Source organism: Gekko japonicus, unplaced genomic scaffold (assembly GCF_001447785.1).
Source record: "Gekko japonicus isolate JY-2015 unplaced genomic scaffold, Gekko_japonicus_V1.1 scaffold3470, whole genome shotgun sequence".
Taxonomy (NCBI): Eukaryota; Metazoa; Chordata; class Lepidosauria; order Squamata; family Gekkonidae; genus Gekko; species Gekko japonicus.
The window spans coordinates 21,796-45,972 of NW_015170376.1; the positions used below are offsets into that span (position 1 = coordinate 21,796).

Below are 24,177 nucleotides of genomic sequence, written 5' to 3' on the forward strand. Positions count from 1 at the left end.
AGCCTTTATAGCATTTCCCCTTTTCCAGTTTCCCTCCTTCCTATCCCATCCACCAGCCAACCTACCTTCATCTGTCCCCTCATTTTCATCCTTCCCTCCCTCTGCCTTCCCTGGCAGCCTTTATAGCATTTCCCCTTTTCCAGTTTCCCTCCTTCCTATCCCATCCACCAGCCAACCTACCTTCATCTGTCCCCTCATTTTCATCCTTCCCTCCCTCTGGCATCTTCTGCTTGGAGAAACTGTGGGCCAGTTGCACAATGGGGAACCCACAAGGATTTGTAGGGAGCACCTCACTTTTTCCTGCACATCCCTCCCCACACTATTTTTTCTTTCCCTCATCCAGTCCCTCACCTTTCCCTGCTTCTTTCTCTCCTTCCAACCACTAACCAACCTGCCTTTTACCTGCTCCCCCCCCCCATCTTTGGCTATACTGGTATTTATTTACCTCATTTATACCCCCGCTTTCTCCACAAATGGGAACACCAAAGTAACTTACACCACTCTCGTTTCTCTGTTTTATCCTCACAACAAACCTGTGAGGTAGGTTAGAACTGGCCCAAAGTCACCCAATGAGCCTCCATGATATATTTATTTATAATTTAAATTTATAAACTCCCCTCTCCTGAGTACACAAGGCTCAGGGCGGTGTACAACACGAATGATAAAACGTTAATAATAATAAAACAATCTACATAATTAAAACATTTCCAGGTGGCGTAAAAACTTCAAAATCGCAAATTGTGTCACTGACTCGGGGGGGGGGGGGAGGTAGAGTGAAGACTCAAATCAAGTTCCCAGATCCTAGCATGAAACTGTAACTACTACACCACACTGGCTTTCGTGCGGTGGTGGCTGTTAAACAGTAGTAAACAACCAGGCCTGGGTGAGTCATGCAAGTCACCCTGCCATATCACCTGGGAGCAGAAGAAGCCCTAGAGCCACATAATACCAATTGGCAATAAGTTGCTTGGTGGTTGCTGGTGGACCTGGCCCTGGTGAGTCCTCCTCAAAGGCCACAACAGCTCGGGAAAAGCTCCTGCCCCTCTCCTATGCCTTTTACTGACAGAAACCAAGGCTTGAACTCTGGCAATACTGGTGTAGTTGCCTAGCAACAGCCACTGAGGGCATTAGTTTAAAGCTACAGGTGCTGCTTCTATTATGGGGGGGGGGGTTAACCAATTTGGTGTAGTGGTTAGGAGCATGGACTCTAACCTGGAAGAACTGGGTTTGTTTCCCCACTCCTCCACATGCAGCTGCTGGTGTGACCTTGGGTCAGTCACAAGTTCTTTTGGAGCTGTTCTCTCAAGGGCAGTTCTCAAGAGAGCTCTCTCTCAGCCCCACCTCCCTCACAGGGTGTCTGTTGTGGGGAGGGGAAGGGAAAGGAGATTGTAAGCCACTCTGAGACTCCTCCGGGTAGTGAAGGGCGGGGTATAAATCCAATCTCTTCTTCTTCATTATTATTTATTTTTAGATTTCAGATTTTTCTACAGGCCTGTGGCTTTTTTTCCAGGTTTGTAGAAAGATGTGTCTTGTCTCTTCATGGCTCCAGTCTCTAGATTTAAATATCCACAGCACAGATCTGGCCACACTGAGAATTAGATATACTGATACTAGCAACTTCTGCTTGTGGCCTTCCTGGAGGCATCTGATTGGCAACTGCAGGAAACAGGATACTAGACAGGATGAGTGCTTTGTCTTCTGATGGCTTGGGTACCAATTCAAGAGACTTACACACTGTTTTGCATTGATGCAGAGGAGGAAGAAGAAGAGATTGGATTTATACCCCACCCTTCACTACCTAGAGGTGTCTCACAGCGGCTTACAAACTGGCAAAATACTAGCAAGTTGTGATCTCTTATGTGTTTTTATCATTGCTGTTTTGTTTATATTGTTTTGGTTGTGTGTTTATAATCATTGTATTGACATTGTAAGTTGCCTTGAGCGCTGCAAGGAAGAAAGGAAGCTAATAAATGTTTTCAAGAAATTAAAGAAAAGACATTATCAGCAATTTGTGCAAAGCAAATCGAACAATACACTATCTACCAGTAAAGCAATACACTATCTACAAAACGGGGTGGGGGGGGATCACAAGTTTGAAAAAACTGAGAAGAAGAAGAAGAGAAGAAGAGATTGGATTTATACCCCGCCCTTCACTACCCAGAGGAGTCTCAGAGCAGCTTACAAACTCCTTTCCCTTCCCCTCCCCACAACAGACACCCTGGGAGGTAGATGGGGCTGAGAGAGCTCTGACAGAAACGGCTCTTTTTCAAGGACAGCTCTTGTCAGAACTATGGCTTGCCCAAGGTCATCCAGCAGGTGCAAATGGAGGAGTGGGGAATCAAACCCGGTTCTCCCAAATTAGAGTCCACGCACTTCACCACTACTCCAAACTCGAGTATGTTCGAATACTTACAAATTGAAGGTGGCAAGTTACCTGCCGCTAATTATGAGCTTTTATGAGCCCACATTTTCTCTGAGCATCGGTATTCTGTGTATAAAACTGGCTGGTCCCAAACGGTAACTGAATTTGATCACGCCTCCAGCCAGAAACTCAGAACCATCACTGGAACACAAATACGTCAGTCAGTGGATCAGCTGGCTTGGCCCAGCTTTGAGCTGAAAAGAACTTTCCTTCTGCTCATTGGTTCTTTAAAAATGACTATCCATTGGCAGGAGAGCGCAGCATTCCAAGAAGCCCAGAGGAGAAATCCTGCACCGCAAACTAGGTCAATGCTAAAGAGGGGAAGCTGCAGGAGGTGAGAAAAAGAAAACACCCACCCACCCACGTCTCCAGTAGAACCAGTCTCTCCAAAGCTCCCATCTCCCATACCAGGCGAGAGCCAGGTGGCAGAGGGCCCGGAGGTCACTACACAGCACGGTACAGAGACTTCCCTGTTTCATCTGCTTTAGCCAGCAATTTATAGGACAAAGCAGTTAACTCGGTTGGCCGAAACATGTGAGGGGCTGTGAAAAAGAAAATTCATGGAGGTCAGACTTACACGTCAGACTCAACTATGCACTCTTTTTAAAAAAACTGGATATCAAGATTTCAGCCCATCACAAACTTAATGGCCTTGGCTTCTTACTTGGTATATTTATTCGCCGATCTTCTCCATGAGGGGGACCAATGTTCCCTCTGAGTTAGTTTGAGCTAGCTGACAGGTTTTTTAGCCGGCTCACAGATTTTTGTCTTCGCTCAGGAAGGAGGGCTCCAGAGCAGTGTTCCCTCTAAGCTGAGTTAGTGTGAGCTAGCTCACAGTCTTTTAGCCTCCGGCTCACACATTTCCGTCTCAGCTCAGGGAGGATGGCTCCAGAGCAAACTGACGTTTGCAGTAGCCAAATCGCTGGCTCACAACTTTAATGCCAGTAGCTCACAAAGTAGGATTTTTGCTCACAGGACTCCACAGCTTAGAGGGAGCATTGCTTGCAACATCACTAAAAGCAACGAAAATAGAAAACATAATTTAAATAAAGCAGAAGACAGTAGTCAACTGTAATTTGGGCAGGGCTCGGCCTTGCAAGTGGCAGCAATGATATGCCTCCCAGTCTTCCATCCCTGCTTCCTCTGATAAGGCTGATTTTATCATGCTTCAGATACAGGGTTTGGACAAAGATGAAAACAACCGTGATGTAGTATTATGAAAATATATTTAGACTGCTGTTTTGCAGTGGAATAGTGTTTCTTCAACAAATAATAAAGTTGTACGCATACACACAACGGAATTTGCATATACTCCCGTTTCACACGACAGCTTTTTCTCAGTGTGCTGCGTAAGTAACATTAATGTACACGTCAACGATTCTAATCTGTGAATGAACACTCAACATTCTTCCCACTCCAATGAAACAGATTCTTTCCGTGCTGAGTGTTAATTCACAGATTGGAACGCCACCCACTGCAAAACAGCAGTCTAAATATATTTTCATAATACTACATCACGGTTGCTTTCATCTTTGTTCGCATCCTTCTCGTGATCTCTCTGTTGTTTCTACATTCAGATATAGGGTTGCCAGCGCTGTGTTGGGAACTGGAAAGGGACTGCGGGGTGGAGGTGGGGGTGCAAAACCGGCCCAACACTGCAATGTCACTTCCAGCCACCAAGCTAAAAGTTACATCACCACTCTGGGTGATGCTCTAGGATTCACCTGAAACTGTGTGTTTAACCCAGGCCCGTAGCTAGGATTTTTTAAATTCAGGGGGCCTTTAAATAAGTCAGGGGGCACCCCGCACATACAACCCCCCCCCAGGAGCACCACAATGGGCTGCATGGGAAGTTAGGGGGGCCTTGGCAATAAATCGGGGTGTGTGGCTGGATGACCACACTTCTGGTAACACTGGGGTGTGGCCTAATATGCAAATGTGCTGTGCTGTCAGGGGTGTGGCCTAATATGCTAATGAGTTCCTGCTGTTGGGTGTGGCCTATTATGCTAATGAGTTCCTGCTGGGCTTTTTCCACACAAAAAGCCCTGATTGGGGGTATAAGCGCACACTTCTTCAGTCACTGGAAAATAATGCTAGGGAAAGCGGAAGGCAGCAGGAAGAGAGGACGGCCCAAGATGAGATGGACAGACTCAGCCGAGGAAGCCTTGCTTTGTAACGCCTGAGCAAGGCTGGTCAACGATCCACTCACTAGTTCATGGGTTCGCCATAAAGTCAGAAGCTGTCGTTCTGGGAGGACTCCGGGCCCCACCTGGAGGTTGGCAATCCGAAGTCCCTGGCAGGTGACTGAAGCCTTGGAAAACCACTTCCAGTCAGAGGAGACCATCCCTCACAGAGCTAAGTGCTGGCCGTGTGAGGCCTACAGGTCTGCTCCACGACATTCAGCCCACGTCAGGTTTGTGTGTCTACGTGTCAGTGTCATCCTGGCCTGGATGACAGGTTGGGAAATCCCTGGCGATCTGGGAGTGGCCGGATTTGGGGAGGAGACGTGATGCCACAGCATCCGCCTTCCAAGTCAGCCATTTTCTCCAATCTCGTGTCATTGAGAGAGCAGCTGTAATTCCAGGGAATCGCCAGGCCCCACCTCAAAGCAGGCAACCCGACTTGGATCCAGCAGTGCATGTCCACAGAAAGAAGGTGTATGGCTTTCTGTTACCTCTGCCCTCTGACAGCCAGTTTGGTGCAGTGGTTAGGACACTTCCAGTCAGAGGAGACCATCCCTCATAGAGCTAAGTAGGAGCCGCTGTGCTGGCCGTGTGAGGCCTTCAGGTCTGCTCCACGACATTCAGCCCACGTCAGGTTTGTGTGTCTACGTGTCAGTGTCATCCTGGCCTGGATCTAGGGTTGGGAGCTCCAGGTTGGGAAATCCCTGGCGATCTGGGGGTGGCCGGATTTGGGGAGGAGACGTGATGCCACAGCATCCGCCTTCCAAGTGAGCCATTTTCTCCAATCTCGTGTCATTGAGAGAGCAGCTGTAATTCCAGGGAATCGCCAGGCCCCACCTCAAAGCAGGCAACCCGACTTGGATCCAGCAGTGCGTGTCCACAGAAAGAAGGTGTATGGCTTTCTGTTACCTCTGCCCTCTGACAGCCAGTTTGGTGCAGTGGTTAGGAACACGGACTCTAACCTGGGAGAACCGGGTCTGATTCCCCACCCCTCCACATGCAGCTGCTGGTGTGACCTTGGGTCAGTCACAAGTTCTCACAGAGCTGCTCTCTCAAGGGCGGTTCTCGAAAGAGCTCTCTCAGCCCCATCTACCTCACAGGGTGTCTGTTGTGGGGAAGGGAAAGGAAACTGTAAGCCCCTCTGAGACTCCTTCAGGTAGTGAAGGGCGGGGTATAAATCCAACCTCCTCCTCCTCTTCCCACAGCAGCCCAAAATGCCCCCAAAAGGAGCAAAATGTGAGGGTTGTTCTGGCTGCAGTAGGTTGCCAACTCCAGGTTAAGAAGTTCCTGGTGATTTGAGGGGTAGAAGAAGCTTCCTTGGGGTTACTGTGTCATTCTAGGACTTCTGCTTCTCCTAGGTCAGTGATGGCGAACCTTTTAGAGACCGAGTGCCCAAACTGCAACCCAAAAACCACTTATTTATCGCAAAGTGCCAACACGACAATTTAACCTGAATACTGAGGTTTTACTTTAGAAAAAAACACTCATACATTAACTTAAGATGATCCAAACAAAGTAAGGAAAGCGATCCCAAATGCTTTCATTTACTTAAAATTATTTGGCAGAGAATTCGACACTTTAATGATGGTCTGGGCCTGGCTGGGGTGATGGCACGCGTGCCCACAGAGAGGGCTCTGAGTGCCACCTCTGGCACCTGTGCCATAGGTTCGCCACCACTGTCCTAGGTGATACTGGCAGCGTTTCCCAACCTGTGGGTCCCGACCAGAACGTGGGTTACAAAGCCTGTGAAGGGGAGACCCAGGCTTTTGCAGTTATACTGCTTTGTGCATGCGTTGTTGTTGTTGTTGTTTTAAGTGGGTCACTGTACTGCGTAAAACTGGAGTTGTGAGTCACATTATCAAGAGGCTGGGAACAACAGCCCCATGGTATGCTGGTGGAAAGCAGCGTCAAGTCGCAGCCAATTTATGGTGACCCAAGGCAAAGGAGCTGTGGTGGCTCAAGTGGTTAAGACGCTGAACTGCAGGCTGTGGAAGGTTGGTAGTTCAGCAGTTCGAGACCTGGGTGCCGCATGACGGAGTGAACTCCCGTCTCTCGTTCCAGCTCCTGCCAACCTAGCAGTTCGAAAGCAAGAAATTGCAAGTAGATAAATAGGTACCACTTCGGTGGGAAGGTAACAGCGTTCCGTGCGCCTTGGTGTTTAGTCATGCCGGCCACATGACCGCAGAAACGTCTTCGGACAGCGCTGGCTCTTCGGCTTTGAAACGGAGATGAGCACCGCAACCCTAGAGTCAGATTCGACTGGCTTTCGAGCAAGGGAACCTTTACCTTTAAGGCAAAGAGATGCTCAGAGATCTGCAGAGCAACCCTGGACTTCCTTGGCCGTCTCCCCTCCAAGTACTAACCAGGGTCGACTCTGCTAAGCTCCCAAGATCAGGCCCGCCTGGGCTGCCGTATGGCATTCCGCCCTCCAAATCAGCCATTCCCATTGTTTGTGTCCTACGGTCCACAACTAAGCACCCCATCAGAGCAGGCAGAACAGGATCCCTGGCTGCAGTGGGCATACAGGTCCGCAGCTGCGGCAAACTTGACATCACCCAGCAAAAGGTGGTCAGAGCGGATTTTCCACTCCTCCAGCATCTCCTTATACCTGCCCTCTGGGTCAAAGTCTTAACTCGGCGAATGAACGCCACAGTTTTGGCGTGCCTTTTGGAATCTTGGCTGGGCTTTCGAGCCGGAATTCCTATGCAGATCGGACACAGTCGATTCGGCTGGGAGCGGCCGGGCGGCTCGCTACAGGAGGTCATTGTTCCGCTGTACGTACAGGTTTCGTCTCATGTGGCCAATCACCACTCGGGAGGGTTCCGCACGGACACGCCGCTTATCTCGCCGCCTCAACCAAGCCTTGTTTCCGTTTCCACACTGGAGCACCAGAGGACACGCCTCTTTCTTGGATTACACGGCCTTCCGGCCGTGCTTGCTAATAACAAGTCCCTGCCTTCTGCCGGGCTTCTGTTAGAACCGACAAGGGTCTGCCAACCAAAGATGACACTTCATGCATCTGGTGAAGAGGGCACAAAAGTTGTCTGCAAAGATACATCTGTGTTGCATCAGGTTGCCAGCTTCCAGACCAATGCTCCCTCTCCGCTGTGGAGTTTTTGTGAGCCACTGGCATTAAAGTCATGAGCAAGCGATTTAGCTGCTGCATAAATCAGTTTGCTCTGGAGCCCTCCTTCCTGAGCTGAGACAAAAATGTGTGAGCTGGAGGCTAAAAAACTGTGAGCTGGCTCACACTAACTCAGCTTAGAGGGAACACTACTCCAGACTACAGAGAATAATTTCCCCGGAGAAAGGGGCTGCTTTGTAGAGGGGTCTTCTATGGCATCATACCCCACTGAGGTCTCCCCCCTCCCCAAACCCCACCTTCCACAGGCTCCATTCCCCAAATCTCCAGGAATTTCCCAACGCATAGTTGGCAACCCTAGTGTTACGTGATCCTACTGTTTTGGCTGTGACCAGTTAGCACGATTTTTTAAAATGCATTCTACAGATCTCCCTGTAATAGTGGCAGAAATTCAGTCGTGCAGAGGCGGAGGGGGGGGGATAAAGACCACCCTTGGGAAAGAGGGGCATGTGCCAGGGCTGTGGCCTCAGACCCACAGGGTCAAGGATGCATGGGTCCACGAATCATAGATCCAGAGGAGTTTAGCCACGTTAGTCTGTTGCTGCCGAATATTTAAAAAGCCCGGTGGCCCCTTTAAGACTCACAAACTTTATTGTCGCATAAGCTTTCGAGGAACACAGCTCTCTTCACCAGATGCACGGGGGGTTGCGCATTCAACCTTTTGCATGCCTTTTGCAAGCACTATGCATTCACGTGGCACTATCTGCATCCTCTCCCCCCTCCCCCTTACCACTTCTGGCCAGTTTCTCCATACCCTCCACCAGGGCTTTTTTTGTAGAAAAAGCTCAGCGGGAACTCATGAGCATAATAGGCCACACCCAACAGCAGAAACTCATTAGCATATTAGGCCCCACCCTGACAGCACAGCTCATTAGCATATTAGGCCACAACCCCATGTTACCAGAAGTGTAGTCATCCAGCCATACCCACCTTTTGCTTCTTATTCTGTTGACCTTGTTTGTTGTCAAGACCCAGGGCTTCTTTTGTAGCAGGAACTCCTTTGCATGTTAGGCCACACACCCCTAATGTAGCCAATCCTAACGAGTTTCTGCTGTTGGGTGTGGTCTATTATGCTCATGAGTTCCTGCTGGGCGTGGCCACCTCGGGAGCCAGCCAGAACTCCGTTCCTGTGCGTTCCTGCCCAAAAATAGCCCTGCCCTCCACGCATCTGGCAAAGAGAGCCGTGTTCCTCGAAAGCTTATGCCACAATGAAGTTTTGTGAGTCTTAAAGGCGCCGAGTGGGCTGTTTACTATTTTGGCCAAATGAGGGTGCAATTAAAAAAACAGCTTGCGTGCACCAAAGATTGGTGATGGTGGAAAGCACAGTCAAGTCACAGCTACTGGACGGGCGACCCCTTATTGCGGCTTCAAGGCTAGAGACGTTCGGCAGCGGTCTGCCGTCCCCTGGCTCTGCACAGCGATCCTTGGTGGTCTCCCATCCAAAGATTAACCAGGGCTGACCCTGCTTAGCAGCCAAGATCTGGCGGGCCATCCAGGTCAGGGTTCACCAGAGATCAGACTAGTTTCTTTCAGGCACGGCGATTCCGCATCACCTGAGTCCCAGGGGTTGGAGACTGCCCACCTGTAGCATCAGGAAGTTTCTGACCAGCTGCTGGGAGACTGGGTGGTACGCCAGGTAAACAGCAACTCCCAGATGGGACAATCGCCAAGGGCGCCTGTGCCGCCGGAGTGACCAACCCACATTCCTGGGGAGTTTACAAGAGGAGGAAACCAAAGTAGCCGGGAAGGACTCTCTTTCTCGGCCTCCCGGAACCCAGCCTGTGTTGCCACGCTGAGTTGCCACAGTACCCTCCTACCGGGACTCCTCCGCTTTTTAGACACAACATGATGAGCAGAAAACCTCTGGACACAGCTGAGGCACACATGCCGCATCTCGGCCTCTACATACCAGGAGGCAGCTGTACCTGTTGGACTGCTGCCTGCTGTGCAGCTGTTGAGACATCAGAGCGCTGCCGGGATAGCGAGGGAGCACTCAAGAAACAAACAGAAAGAACCACCCAGGATTTGGAAGGTCAAATGTTTACACTCTGAACGTTTACATTCAATCCTCAATCCACCCTTCCCTCCAGGGGGTCTTATTCCGCATGTAATCAGCAGACGATCGAAATGCTCTCTGCGTGCGGGCAGAGGCACCCTCGTTGCTCCACACATCCCAAAGTGAAGCCACAGCTCTCAAAATAGGGGCTGAGTCCCACTAAGCTGAGCATTCAGATTAGGGAAGGTATGAGGTTACGGAGAACAGAGTGCTCCTGAGCACGGGCAGAGGGCTATCGCTTAGAAGGGCTGCCGGCAAAACTGGTTTGAGATGCATTAACTGCACCCCCTGCTTGAATTACAAAGGCCGGGGCGGGGAAGGGAACAAAAACTTGCCGAAGCCAAATCCCAATCATGTGCTCAGAGATAAGAGCATTCCTGAGCTCTAGAAAGAACAGCAAACTAGACAAACACACACAGAGACAAGCCTTGCCTGAAATCTCACGGCCATGTTGCTCCGTAGCCAACCGGCCTGTGCCGCATGCTGGGGTGCAGGGACCGGCGTCGAGCTCCCTCCCACCCTGCAGAGGTGAGTGGCGCAACAGCTCCCCCCCCCCTCAGCCTCGGCACCTGCAGAGAGAGGCTGGCTTTCTGCCTGCAGGGTTCTCGCCTCACCTCCGATGGCTCTGCCTCCTTCCCAAGAGGAGGCCGGCTCACAAGGCCAAGGCTTCCCCCTGCCTCCTCCTCTATCACCCTGGGGCCCCGCCCCCAGTCACCACCACGGCAGTCAGGTGAAACTCAGAGGGACACACCTGTTCCAGGTGGGGCCAGAAAGTCCTGGACTCAAAGCAGCCAGCGAGGCCCACAATCTGCCAGTAAACCAAGAAGGGCGGCTCGCTCGAGTCGCAACCTACCAGGCGGGAGCTGGAGGTACCCCCCCAGAACTACAACTGAGCTCCAGACTAGAGAGATAGCGTTGCCAACTTTGGGTTGGGGAATTCCTGGAGATTTGGGGGGGTACAGTCTAGAGAGGGTGGGCTTTGGAGAGACCTCAGCAGGGTGTAACGCCACTGAGTCCACCCTCCAAAGCCACCTTCTCCAGGGGAACGGATATCTGTAGCCTGGAGGTCAGTCGTCATTCCAGGAGGTCTCCAGGCCTTGCCTGGGGGTTGGCAACCCTTTACAGAGATCGGTGCGGTCCCTGTAGGAAATGGCAGCTTCAGAGGGCAAATTCTCTGGTATGCCACAGATTCGAAGTGAAACCCCTCCCCAATATCCCGCTTCCACAGGCAACCCCCCCCCAAAAAAAATCTCCAGGAACTCCTGAGGCCAGAGTTGCGCCTGCCAGCCCACGGAACTACAGTGCTGAAGGGCTCCTAGCAAGGGGGACCAGGCAGGGGAAATAGGGGGCAGCCCTGGACAGCAGAAGGGGACTTCTGGGACAGAGCCCAAAAGAAGAAGAAGAGAGAAGAGATTGGATTGGCTTACAGACTCCTTTCCCTCCCCCTCCCCACAACAGACACCCTGGGAGGTAGGTGGGGCTGAGAGAGCTCTTGACAGATACGGCTCTTTTTCAAGAACAGCTCTTATCAGAACTATGGCTAGCCCAAGGTCATCCAGCCAGGTGCAAGTGGAGAAGTGGGGAATCAAACCCGGTTCTCCCAGATTAGAGTCAGCAGCACACTTAACCACTACACCAAACTGGCTCACCAAAGAAAACCTCTGGGAAGAACCTTCTCAGAACCAGAAGCTGGACCAAGAAGAAGAAGAAGAAGAAGAGATTGGGTTTATACCCCGCCCTTCACTACCCAAGGGAGTCTCAGAGCGGCTTACAAACTCCTTTCCCTTCCCCTCCCCACAACAGACACCCTGTGAGGTAGGCAGGGCTGAGAAAATTCTGACGGAGACTGCGCTTTTTCAAGAACAGCTGTGCCAAAACACACTCCTGGCTCGGGTCTGGTTTAAATGCAGTGCCGGCAGGCAGGTTGGCCGCTGTGGTGTAGAGGTAAGACCAGTGATGCTCAGTGGCTCGGGAGCTGCCTGTGGCTCTTAGCCCTGCCACCTGTGGCTCCTCTGAGCACAACGTGACACCATGTGTCAGGAAAGGGGACAAGATCGTCGCCTGGTGGGGCTTCCGGGCAACGTTCCCTCCGATTCCCCCCCCCCACTGAGCAGAGCAGAATAGAACATCCTGAGCAGAACAGAACTGCTGTAATCTTTTTGCTTGGTTGGTATTTTTCACATGTGCACATGTGTGCGTGCACATAGGAGCATGTGTGCACCTGGAAGTCTTGGCGACCTCTGGTGACTGGGGGCCTGGAGGATATTCACAGAGGTAGCTGAATAAAGCCTGCCCCCACCTCTAGTATTTCAAGAAGGGGGGTCTGGAGGATATTCAGAGGGGTGGCTGAATGAAGCCTGCCCCCACCTCCCGACTGCTGGTATTCCAAGGAGGTCTCCCATCCAAGTACTTGCCAGAGTTGACCCTGCTTAGCTTCCGAGATCTGACGAGATCGAACACTGGCTTCTCTTAGGTTCTTATGTCTGGGGCAAGGGATGCTCTGTATTCTTGGTGCTTGGGGGGGGGCAACAGTGGGAGGGCTTCTAGTGTCCTGGCCCCACTGGTGGACCTCCTGATGGCATTTTTGCCCACTGTGTGACACAGAGTGTTGGACTGGATGGGCCACTGGCCTGACCCAGCATTGGCTTCTCTTATGTTCTTATGAGATCAGGCTGGCCTGGGCAAGTAGTGTTTTTGAATTGTGACCACGAATTCTATTGTATCTTCAATTTATTGTTATTATATTGCAACAGACTGGTGTCCACGGTTTACTTGTGAAAGTGGTGTGGCTTTTGATGGTCTGCCCTTGCGATTTATATTTTTCCATACTACATACGCTTGGGGGTCCCTATTCTCTGGATAATCTTCAAATGGGTAGTGGGCAGTGCCAGACCCTGCGTGGCTCCAGACTGCTGCTCAGCGGGGCTTCCCGTGTCCATGAGCGGCCGCTCGCCCCCACAGCTTAGAGGGAACACTGCTTCATGGGTGGTAGGTAGTTGCCACCTTGAGAAAGCGGCCATCCAGCCAGGTGCAAGTGGAGGAGTGGGGGACTCAAACCCGGTTCTCCCAGATTAGAGTCTGCGCACTTAACCACTGCACCAAACTGGCAGGATGGGCCACAGTCCTATCCAATGTTCCCTCCAAGCTGTGGAGTCGCGTGAGCAAAAATTCTACTTTGTGAGCTACTGGCATTAAAGCTGTGAGCGAGTGATTTGGCTACTGCATAGATTAGTTTGCTCTGGAGCCCTCCTTCCGTAGCTAAGACAAAAATGTGTGAGCTGGAGGCTAAAAAACAGTGAGCTAGCTCACACTAACTCAGCTTAGAGGGAACCCTCTATCCCTTTAACCAATGCAACTTTCTGACTATTTCCTCACAGTACACTCCTATTTACCTGTGCAAAAAAAGTCCTCTTGAAAGCCTGGGGAGTGGGTAAGACACAACCCCCCTGCAGTGTAGGCCTCATGCCAGGGACGGCAATTAACGTGGCTGTTTTGGTTGACAGCAAGTGCAAATACCGCTATCAGCCGCGGGGTGAGTATTGCCAGGTTAGACTCTTTCGCAACAATCTGGAAGAGCCAGGTTTAAATCCCCCTTCAGCCAGAGAGCTCACAAGGTGACCTTTGGCCAGTCATTCTCTCTGAGCCAAACCGACCTCGCAAAGTCGTTCGGGGGGTCGGATGGAAGAAGGGAGAGAAACGTATGCCACCCTGAGCTTCTCAGAGAGAGGGCTGCTGAAAAATGTGGCCAATTGGCAAGAATTCGGGTACACCATGATGGCCAGCATGCCATTTAAACTGGGCCACTACCTTTGCAATGCTCGTGTTCTGCTACAATGCACACCCTTGCTACTTCTGGCCTGATGGCATTATGTTTCACTCGGGGCCCATAATGTTCCGGCAGTTGCCGTTTTTAAGGCACGCAAACACGCAATGACTGAGGGGCTACCGGCACGGGCCAACAGTCTGCCCCAGACCTGCGCCACTGTGCTTGCAAGAGGGGGTGCTGCTGGATGTTGGCAATGCCCTCCCACTAGGGGTGCCAGGTCTCCCATTGTACCTTCTGCCCCAGGGCTCCCGCTGCTGCTGGGTAAAGCCGTGGGAGAAAAATAAGGGGGGAACACGGTGTCCCATGATGCTCCCGAAACATCCCTTCTGATTACCTACCCCAAAGTGACATCGCGGTATCGCAGCGACGCTCTAGGAATTTCCCAGATCTCTACTGTGTTCACGCTGTGATGCTCACCAAAAGATCTTGGGGGCTGACGGTAGACGGCTAGCAAGCTTGCCACCCACCGCTGACTTCACTAGCCAGAGATCACGGCGGACTCTTTCAATGACAGAGAGACTTGCCTGTTCTTTGCAAATGCACTTGCAGCAAATATTGACACACGGAGCAAAAGGGGAAACGTAAATCGTTTGGACTTACCCAACGCACAGTCCCTGGGTCAGGAGCCTGGCCTACAGGAAGCCAGGAAAACCCCGGCTGGAACTCTTAAGTCCACCTCTCCGTAGCCAAAGCCAGATTTCAAAGGGGAAGACCTCTTTGTCCTGCTCATTCAAAGTTCTTCTCAGCAAAGCTACGGACGTGAGCTAACACCCTTGCCTGTTCCGCCCTGCCTCCTGGTCCAACCCTCATCTAAATTTAGATTGACTCTGGGGCAGGGGCTTTGCTTTTGTTGTTTTGGAATTCCCCTCCTTACACCATTAAGTTAAGGAATTTGCTGGCAACAAGACAAGGCAAGAGCTGCTGGCACAAACGGCTTAACGGAAAAAAATAAACAGGAGCTTGCCCGCCCCTCTCAGTGACTCATGCAGAGATACAATGGGCAGCTTCTTGTCACAGCAGGCATTTCAGGTGTGAGCAAATGACCCAAGCACATCCTCTGTACGGATGGGAAAAACAATGCCAGAAATTGAATGGGGTAGAGCCAGGGGAGTTATCTCCTATATAGACAAAAACTGAACACTCCCTTGATGGAGACTTCAGGCTTACAGGAGCTTCCAATTAAAGCAATGTCACAATGCACATTCGCAGTTCTCACACAGTGCCGGACTAGACCAAAAGCTTTCAATCCATATCTGTTTGGCTGCTGGAGAGACCACCTAATGCCACAGGGTTGGGGGACTCCAAGTTCCTTAGTAAAGATAAAGGTTTCCCCTTGCTCGAAAGCCAGTCAAATCCGACTCTAGGGATGTGGTGCTCATCTCCGTTTCCAAGCCAAAGAGCCAGCGCTGTCCGAAGACATTTCCGTGGTCACGTGGCCGGCATGACTAGATGCCGAGGCACACGGAACGCTGTTACCTTCCCACCGAAGCGGTACCTATTTATCTACTTACAGTTTATTGCTTTCGAACTGCTAGGCTGGCAGGAGCTGGGGCCAGAGACAGGGGGTCACTCCCGCATTCAGCACTCAAGTCTCGAACTGCTGAACTACCGACCTTCCGGTCAGCAGTTCAGCAGCTTAACCACTTGAGCCACCGCAGAGTAGGACAAAAATACTGGAATCTGGTTGGCGTAGATATGGATTTAAATGTGTTTTCACAGCAAGATCTAGATCAGGAGTCCCCAGGAGGATGAGGTTGGTTCCCCGTTTCTTATTCATTCCTTATTCGTGACTTATTCAAAAATCAAAGTACAAATATTCAGGATAGTATGAAAGCTCTGAACCCCAAAGTAAGGTTTGGACCACCATAAATCATACACCCTGACATTCAGGGAGCACTCCCCTTTGAGAGGACGTATGCTGTTTCCGAGTCCAAAGCACAGTTTGTGTGCCAGCTGCTCCAAAGTGATGACGATGACAAATCTCATTTGAAATATCCTCTTTTAAGCTGTGATCATTGCTACTAACTACGAAAAGAGGACATTTTCGTCAGGTTTTTTAAAAAGAGCCCAAACGAGGACAGACACCAAAAAAAGAGGTCGTCCTCAAAAAAGATCACATCTAGTATCTCTATATTGTACATCTGGACTTCCAAAAGGCTTTTGACAAGGTATATCACCAAGGAGGCCTGAGACCCGAGTTGCCGCATGATGGAGTGAGCTCCCGTCTCTAGTTCCAGCTCCTGCCAACCTAGCAGTTCGAAAGCAAGAAATTGCAAGTAGATAAATAGGTACCACTTCGGTGGGAAGGTAACAGCGTTCCGTGCGCCTTGGTGTTTAGTCATGCCGGCCACATGACCACGGAAACGTCTTCGGACAGCGCTGGCTCTTCGGCTTTGAAACGGAGATGAGCACCGCAACCCTGGAGTTGGATTCGACTGGCTTTCGAGCAAGGGAACCTTTACCTTTACCTTTTTATCACCAAGGACCCCTGAGTACATTAAGTAGTCACAAGGTAAGAGGATGGGTCATCTTATGGATTAAAACTGGTTAATGGATAGGCAACAGAAAATAGGAATAAGTGGCCAGTTCTCACAACGGAGGGAACTGGGGTCTTACAAGAATCATTATTGGGATCAGTGCGATCTGATCAGTTCACAAATTATTTAGGGGTGAGCAGCGCAGTTGTTAAGTCTGCAGATGACACCAAATTATTCAGTACAGTGAGAACCAAAAAACACTGTGAAGATCACCTGGAAGACGTCTCTAAATCGGGCATAGACCAAAATGTAGAAAGTTCAATGAAGGTAAGGTGATAGACACTGGAACGAAAAGTCATATGTGGTTAAGTTCTGAAGTCTAGCCATGACTGAGAAGGAAAGAGATCTCGGGGTGGCAGTGGACTGCTCAAGGAAAACGTCGGCTCAGAATGCTGGCAGCAGTAAAAAAGACAAACTCTATGTTAGGGGTTATTAGGAAAGGGATTGAGAATAAAATGGCCGATACTGTAATGCCCCTGTATCGATCTATGGTATGGCATCATTTGGAGTCCTGTGTACAGTTCTGGTCACCATAACTCAAAAACACCATTGCAGAGCCGGGAAAAAAGTGCAGAAGAGGGTAACCAAGACGATTAAGGGGTTGGAGCACCTTTCCTATGAGAGGGGCTAGAGAGTGTGGGGCTTTTCAGTTTCTAGAAAAGATGAGTGGAGGGGGGTGGCAGAGGTTTCAAAATTATGCATAGGATGGAAAAAGCCAATAGCGGGAAATTTTTGTCCTTCTCCCATAACACTAGAATTCAGGGGTGCCCGATGAAATGGTTGGGAAAGGGGTTCAGGAGAGAGAGACAAAAGGAAATACTTCTTTACTCAACAAGCGATTAAAATGTGGAATTCACTGCCAGAGGATGTAGTGATGGCCACAGGCATGGACGGCTTTACAAGGGAATTAGATTCATGGAGGAGAGGACTATCAGTGGCTACTAGCCATGGGGACTGAAGAGGACATCCACATTCAGAGATAGTAAACCTCCGAATCGCAGAGCCAGGAGGCAACATCAGGGGAAGGTCATGGCCACCATGCCCTGTTGTTGGCCCTCCAGAGGAACTGGTTGGCCCCTCAGTGAGGCAGGGTGCTGGACTAGATGGACCACTGGTCTGATCCAGCAGGGCTCTTCTGATGTTCTTATCAGGGAAGGCCTTGGCCTCTTTGCCCTGTTGTTGGCCCTCCAGAGGAACTGGTTGGCCCCTCAGTGAGGCAGGGTGCTGGACTAGATGGACCACTGGTCTGATCCAGCAGGGCTCTTCTGATGTTCTTATCAGGGAAGGCCTTGGCCTCTTTGCCCTGTTGTTGGCCCTCCAGAGGAACTGGTTGGCCCCTCAGTGAGGCAGGGTGCTGGACTAGATGGACCACTGGTCTGATCCAGCAGGGCTCTTCTGATGTTCTTATCAGGGAAGGCCTTGGCCTCTTTGCCCTGTTGTTGGCCCTCCAGAGGAACTGGTTGGCCCCTCAGTGAGGCAGGGTGCTGGACTAGATGGACCACTGGTCTGATCCAGCAGGGCTCTTCTGATGTTCTTATCAGGGAAGGCCTTGGCCTCTTTGCCCTGTTGTTGGCCCTCCAGAGGAACTGGTTGGCCCCTCAGTGAGGCAGGGTGCTGGACTAGATGGACCACTGGGTCACACAGTGACGATCCTCGTGCTGTGGGGGCAGCTGCTGCCAAAGCAAAATTTTTGGAATCTGAACAGCCAATCAGATTTCTAATGGCCAATCAGAAGTTTGGCTGGGCAAAAGCCCCACCTGGCTGCATCCACTTTCTCAAAGCACTTGGCAGGCATCAGGAAAGGTGTTGGTGGGTGCCATGGTCAATGCTCCCTTCTAAGCTGCAGAGTCTTGTGAGCAAAAATTCTACTTTCAGCTACGGGCATTAAAGTTGTGAGCGAGCAGTTTGGCTTCTGCATCAGTTCGTTTGCTCTGGAGCCCTCCTTCCTGAGTGGAGACAAAACTGTGTGAGCCGGAGGCTAAAAAACTGTGAGCTGGCTCACACTAACTCAGCTTAGAGGGAACATTCTGGAGGGGTGGAGTCTAAAGTGTCTCTCTCTCTCACACACACACACACACACAGCAAATTGAACAAGAAGATAGATTTTGCCCGTTTGGATTACAGCCCAAGCACTTTCTCCCACAGAGAACCAGGACCCTTCTTCCATCCCTCAGGTTCCGCTCCTTGGTCACTGCCAAGGGGGACAACATTTTGGCAACTGACTTCCTCAGGCACATTGACTCCTTGTTTAAAGCCACCAACCAACCTGCCCCACAACCCTCTCTTGGCCTAAAGCGGGGGGTCCCCAACCTTTCCGAGCCAGTGGGCACCTTTGGAAATCTGACACAGGGTGGTGGGCACAACCACAAAATGGTTGCCACAGAGCCTGTCACAAAATGTCAGGGAGTGAGGTTTTGAGGTGTAGTTCTGTAGCATTTCAGTCAGAAGCTCTGTTTATATATATATAATTTTGTTATTTACAGGTCAAGATGAAGGACGATCAGTCAAACACATAAGCCGAAGAACTTACTGTTACTAATAAAAGAATAACTTACTAATTAAGATACCACTCACCACTTTTCTTAACCCTGCTATATACCCTCCCTTTTTCTGAAAATTTTAAAGCAATAAAATTCTCTCCTCTTTAGAAGAAGAAGCTCTGTTTTAACTGGGAGCCAGCCAAACTCCGTTCCTGTGCATCCTTGCCCAAAAATAGCCCTGCATCTAGCAGTATCTCTAGTGGCCAATCAGAAGCTTTGTCAGCCCCAGCCCCTTTCTAAAAACACCTGGCAGGCACCAGGAAAGGCGCCAACAGGTGCCACGGTGCCCCTAGACATCTCGTGGAGGACCCCTGGCCTAAAGGCATAGTGTTCTCAAGCCAGCCTCCAGACTGAGACATGAAAATTATACTTCGGAACAAATGGGATTTCAAGACAATAAAACGGATAGAAATAGTTGAAAAGTGAATGATGGGTTGAGAACAGAGGACTCAAATATCAGTTACAAAGTGCTAGTAACAAACAGCCAGTTGTAGGCTTGGCCTGGCGGGGACTGGGAAGGACTTGTGGGGGGCGCCTAATTTTTCCATTGTATACTCTCCTTCATTCCATTTCCTCCTCTTGACACAGGGCCCACTGCCCTGTGTCCTTCTCTCCTTCCCACTTACCAATCAACCATCTCCACCCCACCCCACCCATTTTCAGATATATTGTTTTATTTTTATGTTATCCTCACAACAATCCTGCGAGGTAGGCTAGGCTGAGAATGTGTAGCTAGCCCAAGGTCACCTGTGAACTTCTCCAGGAGAGTGGGTTTTTTAACCGGACTCGTCCGGATCCTCGTCTGAAATTCTAACCACTACATACTAAGTAGGGTGACTGCTGTTGAACCGTAGCAAGCAGCCAGGCCTGGGTAAGTCATGCAAGTAACATCGCAGCAAGAAGCCTGGTGGTTGGTGGGGCCCTGGCCCTAATGAGTCATCCCTCAAAGGCCAAAAGGGGCCTTCTCCATCCTCTTGCCTTTATTGACAAGGCTTGAAGGCTGGCGATATAGTGAAGCTGCCTAGCAACAGCCACCACGGGCACTTGTTTCTTACAACTACAGATCCCGCGTCTATAATCCACGGGGGCTTCCCTTTTTTTTTAAGATTCCATTTTTTTCTGCACACATTATGGCAGCAGCTTTCTGGTGATTCTCTTAACTTTTCTCCCTCACTCAGTTCCCGTGACAAGCTCAAAAACTGCTTGCTGCCTTCGCAGTGATTCAAAATGCTTTTTTAACGACTGGTTTTATGCCAGCTTTCTTCTCAAAAGAAGAACAAAGAGCATGTGCTCAAGGCAACCTGTATGGCCGCAGCAGAGCCAACAATAATATAGTGTACAATTTTGTTTTATAGTGGATTTTTCAAAATTCAGGGTCATTTTGTAGAAAAAGAGGTGCAGGAGCTCATTAGCATAACTTATTTGCATATGCCACACCCCCTGACATCACCGGAAGTGTGTCAGAAGGCAACACCCACCGCTCAGGCTCCACTGGACTGTTTTGGATTGCTAGCTATTGGGGGACACATGCAGAGGAGGGAGAGGGGGGGGGCCTCTGCAACTTACCTGGCTGCTTCTTGCTCCCCGTGGCCTGACTGAGGGCTGCTAGGAGTAGGGGGTGGGGCTTGTTGCATCTGCCCGCCCCCTGGGCTCCTTACTGCCGGAGCGCCGCTCCTGTGCGCTCCCGCAGGAAATGACCCCTGCTCAATATAATTATTAGATTCAAGTAGAGACCAACAAGATTTGGAGGGGTATGCATTTTCAAGAATCAAAGGTCCCTTTGTCAGATACCAAAGCTTTGACTCTTGACAGCTCCTGAACTCAAACCTACTTTTTCTACAGAAGACCAATGTGGCTAGGCAGCCTCTGAAATTACCTCTACATAATTTTGCTATCTAAGGCCGTTGTTTAGGGCTCCCTCGACCTCTTCATATCTCCAAAGCTAACCAGGGTCAGCCCTGACTAGTATCTGGAAGGGAGACCTCCAAGGAACACCAGGGTTATGATGCAGAGGCAAGCAGTGGCAAACCACCTCTCATCGTCTCTTGCCTTGGAAACCCAACCAGGTCACCATCAGTGTTCCCTCTAAACCGAGTTAGGGTGAGGTAGCTCACAGTTTGTTAGCCTCCGGCTCACACATTTTTGTCTTCGCTCAGGAAGGATTGGCTCCAGAACAAACTAATTCATGCAGCAGCCAAATCGCTCACTCACAACTTCGATGCCAGTAGAATCATAGAATGTTAGAGTTGGAAGGGACCTTGCAGGTCATCTAGTCCAACCCCCTGCGCCGTGCAGGAGGCACAGCCGAAAGATAGCCCTATGAAGTAGCTCAAAAGACTCCAGTTTAGAGGAAGCATTGGTCACCATATATCAGCCCTGACTTTACAGCACTTTCCACCCAAGCAGGTTTATTCTCAAACATCTTTTTTTTTTTGCTGATTTTGATTGTTTTATGTTCCAAGAGCAATGCAAAAAGGGGAGGCAGAATTACAAGCAATTTTGAAGTACACAAACAGATCTCAGCACTGCAGAAGAGCTGGTTCTTCTGGCTTTTTAACACACACGATAGCGGTGTACAATTAAAGATATGCCTTCTCATTTTAAAAAAAATATATCTAATTTCTCTTCCCTTGGAAATTTCTGGCAACCAGCCCAAGCCTGTGGCTATGATAGGCTCAGAAAGTAGAGCGACCAACTCAAGGCTCAAGTCAAGCAAGCTTCAGCCCCACCCGAATTGTTGTTGTTCAGTCGCACAGTCGAGTCCGCCTCTTCGTGACCCCATGGACCAGATCCCGCCAGGCCCTCCTGTCTTCTGCCGTTCTCTGAAGTTTGCTCAACTTCATGTTCCTTGCATCGATGACACTGTCTAACCATCTCACCCTTTGCCGTCCCCGTCTTCTTTGACCACCCACCCGAAGTAATCCTGAAAAAATCCAACTGCAGAACAGCCTCTGGTCAAACTGGCTCTGACCCCCCCCCCCCTTCCTTAATCGTTAAGCACACCCGAGAGCCCAAGGCACACATTCGCACGCACAAAAACTATCAGGAAGTTTCGGATTCCGACACGTGCCCCCAATAAGGAAGTGCTGCAGCCAGTACCGCACCGCGCCCAAAGGCACACTTCGGCGTTAATGGAGCGAAAGAATCAGAATATTAATTAAAAAATTCCAGCCGCAGCAGGATTCCTCTAGGCCGCGGCACACGTTGCTTGGGGGTTTTGTTCTTGGGCGCGAATCGATGCAGGGCCCGGGGAAACGTGCCTCCCCCAGGGAAGGATCGTGGTCCTCCGGAAGCGAAGGGGCTGTGGGCAGGGCTGGGCCCGGGAGGGAAGCCAGGATCCTCAGACCTTTCCCAGGGGTGCGGTGGGGGGAGGTGGTGGTTCGGGGCAGCCCCGGCCGGGAAGGGGCAGCAGGGCCCCCCGGGGGGCAGGGGGGGGGGGGGGGACTTCCTGCCTCTTTTGCTTCCTCCGGCCCCGAAAGCACTTACCGTGGACGGCCTGAGCAGACTGCGGGGCGCCGGTCCGGAGGAGCGCCGGAGAGCTCGGAGCAAACTTTCCCCTGCGCCTCCGCCAGGTGAGCGCGCGCGCAGGTGTGAGCCCTTTGGCCCAGGTATGCCGCAGAAGCACCTGCCTCTCCCGGGCGGCCGCCGCCTCCTGCCTTAACCCTTTCTGTTCTGGGCCTGCCGCCGGCCCTGGAGAGCCAGGGGAACTCGGGGAGACTGGGCAGGCGATGAAGTCTGCCTTCGGGCGAGTCTCTGCAGCTAGCATTCGCTCCACATTTTCTCAGCTGGGAGGGGAAAGTGCAGCTCAAAAACCACAGTCAGATACCCTGGGGCAACGCTCAAGTCACCCCTGGAGGGCCATAAATCTATGCAGAAGGTGCCATAAAATCCAACCATCAGAGAACTCGTGGCATTAGAGTGTGGAAGCTACCATAAAACCCGATAATCAAAGGAAAGTGAAAGCCCAGGGGACTTTCTGTTCCAACCAGGGTTTTGTAAAACAATGGAGGGAAAAGCCAATAGGGAATCAGCTTTCATTGAGGCTTTTGTGACTTGATAAAATAAGGTTTGGGAAGATTAACAAAGGGTGTGGATAAAAGAGACTCTTTAGCCTGCTTCTCCCTTAACGCTAGAACTCCCGGGACCGCCCTGAAGTGGCTGGGCAGGAGAGGCGGGGTGGATTTTGAGAAGCCCCATTGAAGGTGACTGCATAATTGACTTGTGGAACTCACTGCCACAAGAACCAGTGACCTGCACTTTTGCACACACTAAATAACACACTTTCAATCCACTTTGCAACTGGATTTGACTGTGTGAAAATGGCTAAATCCACTCGCAAGCGGTCGCTGAGGTGGATTGAAACGGCATTATTTAGCACGTGTGAAAGCAGAGTGGGTAGAGTCCCGGGTTACAATCTGCGAGATCCCGGTTTGTATCTTGAAATTCACCCTCTGGTCCTAACCTACCACCCAGGGTGGTGATCAAAGGCAGGAGGGAGAAGCCTGCACCACCCACCCTGAGCTCTTTTCAGGAAGAGGAGATCAAAAGGCAGGAGGAGAAGAGACGTGGTTCATACCCCGCCCTTCACTACCCAAAGGACTCTCAGAGAGGCTTACAATCTCCTTTCGCTTCCCTTCCCCACAGTGAGCAGGCCGGTAGCCAGGATTTCTTAATTCAGAGGGCCTTTAAATAAGTCAGGGGGCACTGATAAAATAAAATAAACTCACACTCGCAGGCAGGAGCAGGGTTATTTCCCCTATTGTGGAAGGTGGGTGGAAGTGGAAGTCAGTCACTGACTCCGAGTAACCTGAGGAGGATCCCCTCCTCCTCCTCTCATTTTCCCCGCAACCGCATTGGCTGTGTGGAGTGCAGGGAACTACGGCGAAAGTGGCGGGCTCCTGTTCGGTTCCTTATTTCTTTCTTCCTGGCTGACTTCATGCTTCCACGGTGACTTTGCCTTGGTCACACACTCCACCCGCCGCCCTGGACCCCCAGGGGGTCCAGTTCTATAGGCCCCCAACAGGTTGGCCCCATCCCCTCCATTGTTCTCTATGGTGGGAAAAAATGTTACTTTTTTCCCACCATGGAGAACAATGGAGGGGATGGGGGCAACCTGTTTGGGGCCCTGTAGAATTGGACCCCCTGCCCCAATGTTCTTGCAACTTGGTGGGTATCTTGGGGAGAGGATCCAGCAGCTACCCTGCAAGTTTGGAGCCTTTCCCTCAAACCACCTCCCCTCCAGCCCCCTAAAATATACCCTATTCTGGAGAGCCAGTTTGGTGTAGTGGTTAAGTGTGCGGACTCTAATCTGGAAGAACCGGGTTTGATTCCCCACTCCTCCACTTGCACCTGCTGATGTGACCTTGGGTCAGTCACAAGCTCTGGCACAGCTGTCCTTGAAAAAGAGCAGTTTGTGTCAGAGTTCTCTCAGCCCCACCCACCTCACAGGGTGTCTGTTGTGGGGAGGGGAA

At 50.9% G+C, this 24,177-nt stretch overlaps 1 protein-coding gene across 1 annotated transcript in view; it reads right to left on the bottom strand.

The window, feature by feature from the left end:
• LOC107116345 (tight junction protein ZO-3-like) overlaps positions 1-22,472 on the bottom strand; it is a gene marked incomplete at its 3' end in the record, with an annotated part of 43,770 nt that extends 21,298 nt beyond the window's left edge. The window contains exon 1 of the mRNA XM_015418248.1: positions 22,193-22,472. Within this exon, the coding sequence (XP_015273734.1) occupies positions 22,193-22,472 (280 nt within the window). The remainder of the gene's footprint in view (positions 1-22,192) is intronic.
• Positions 22,473-24,177: the final 1,705 nt, after the last annotated feature.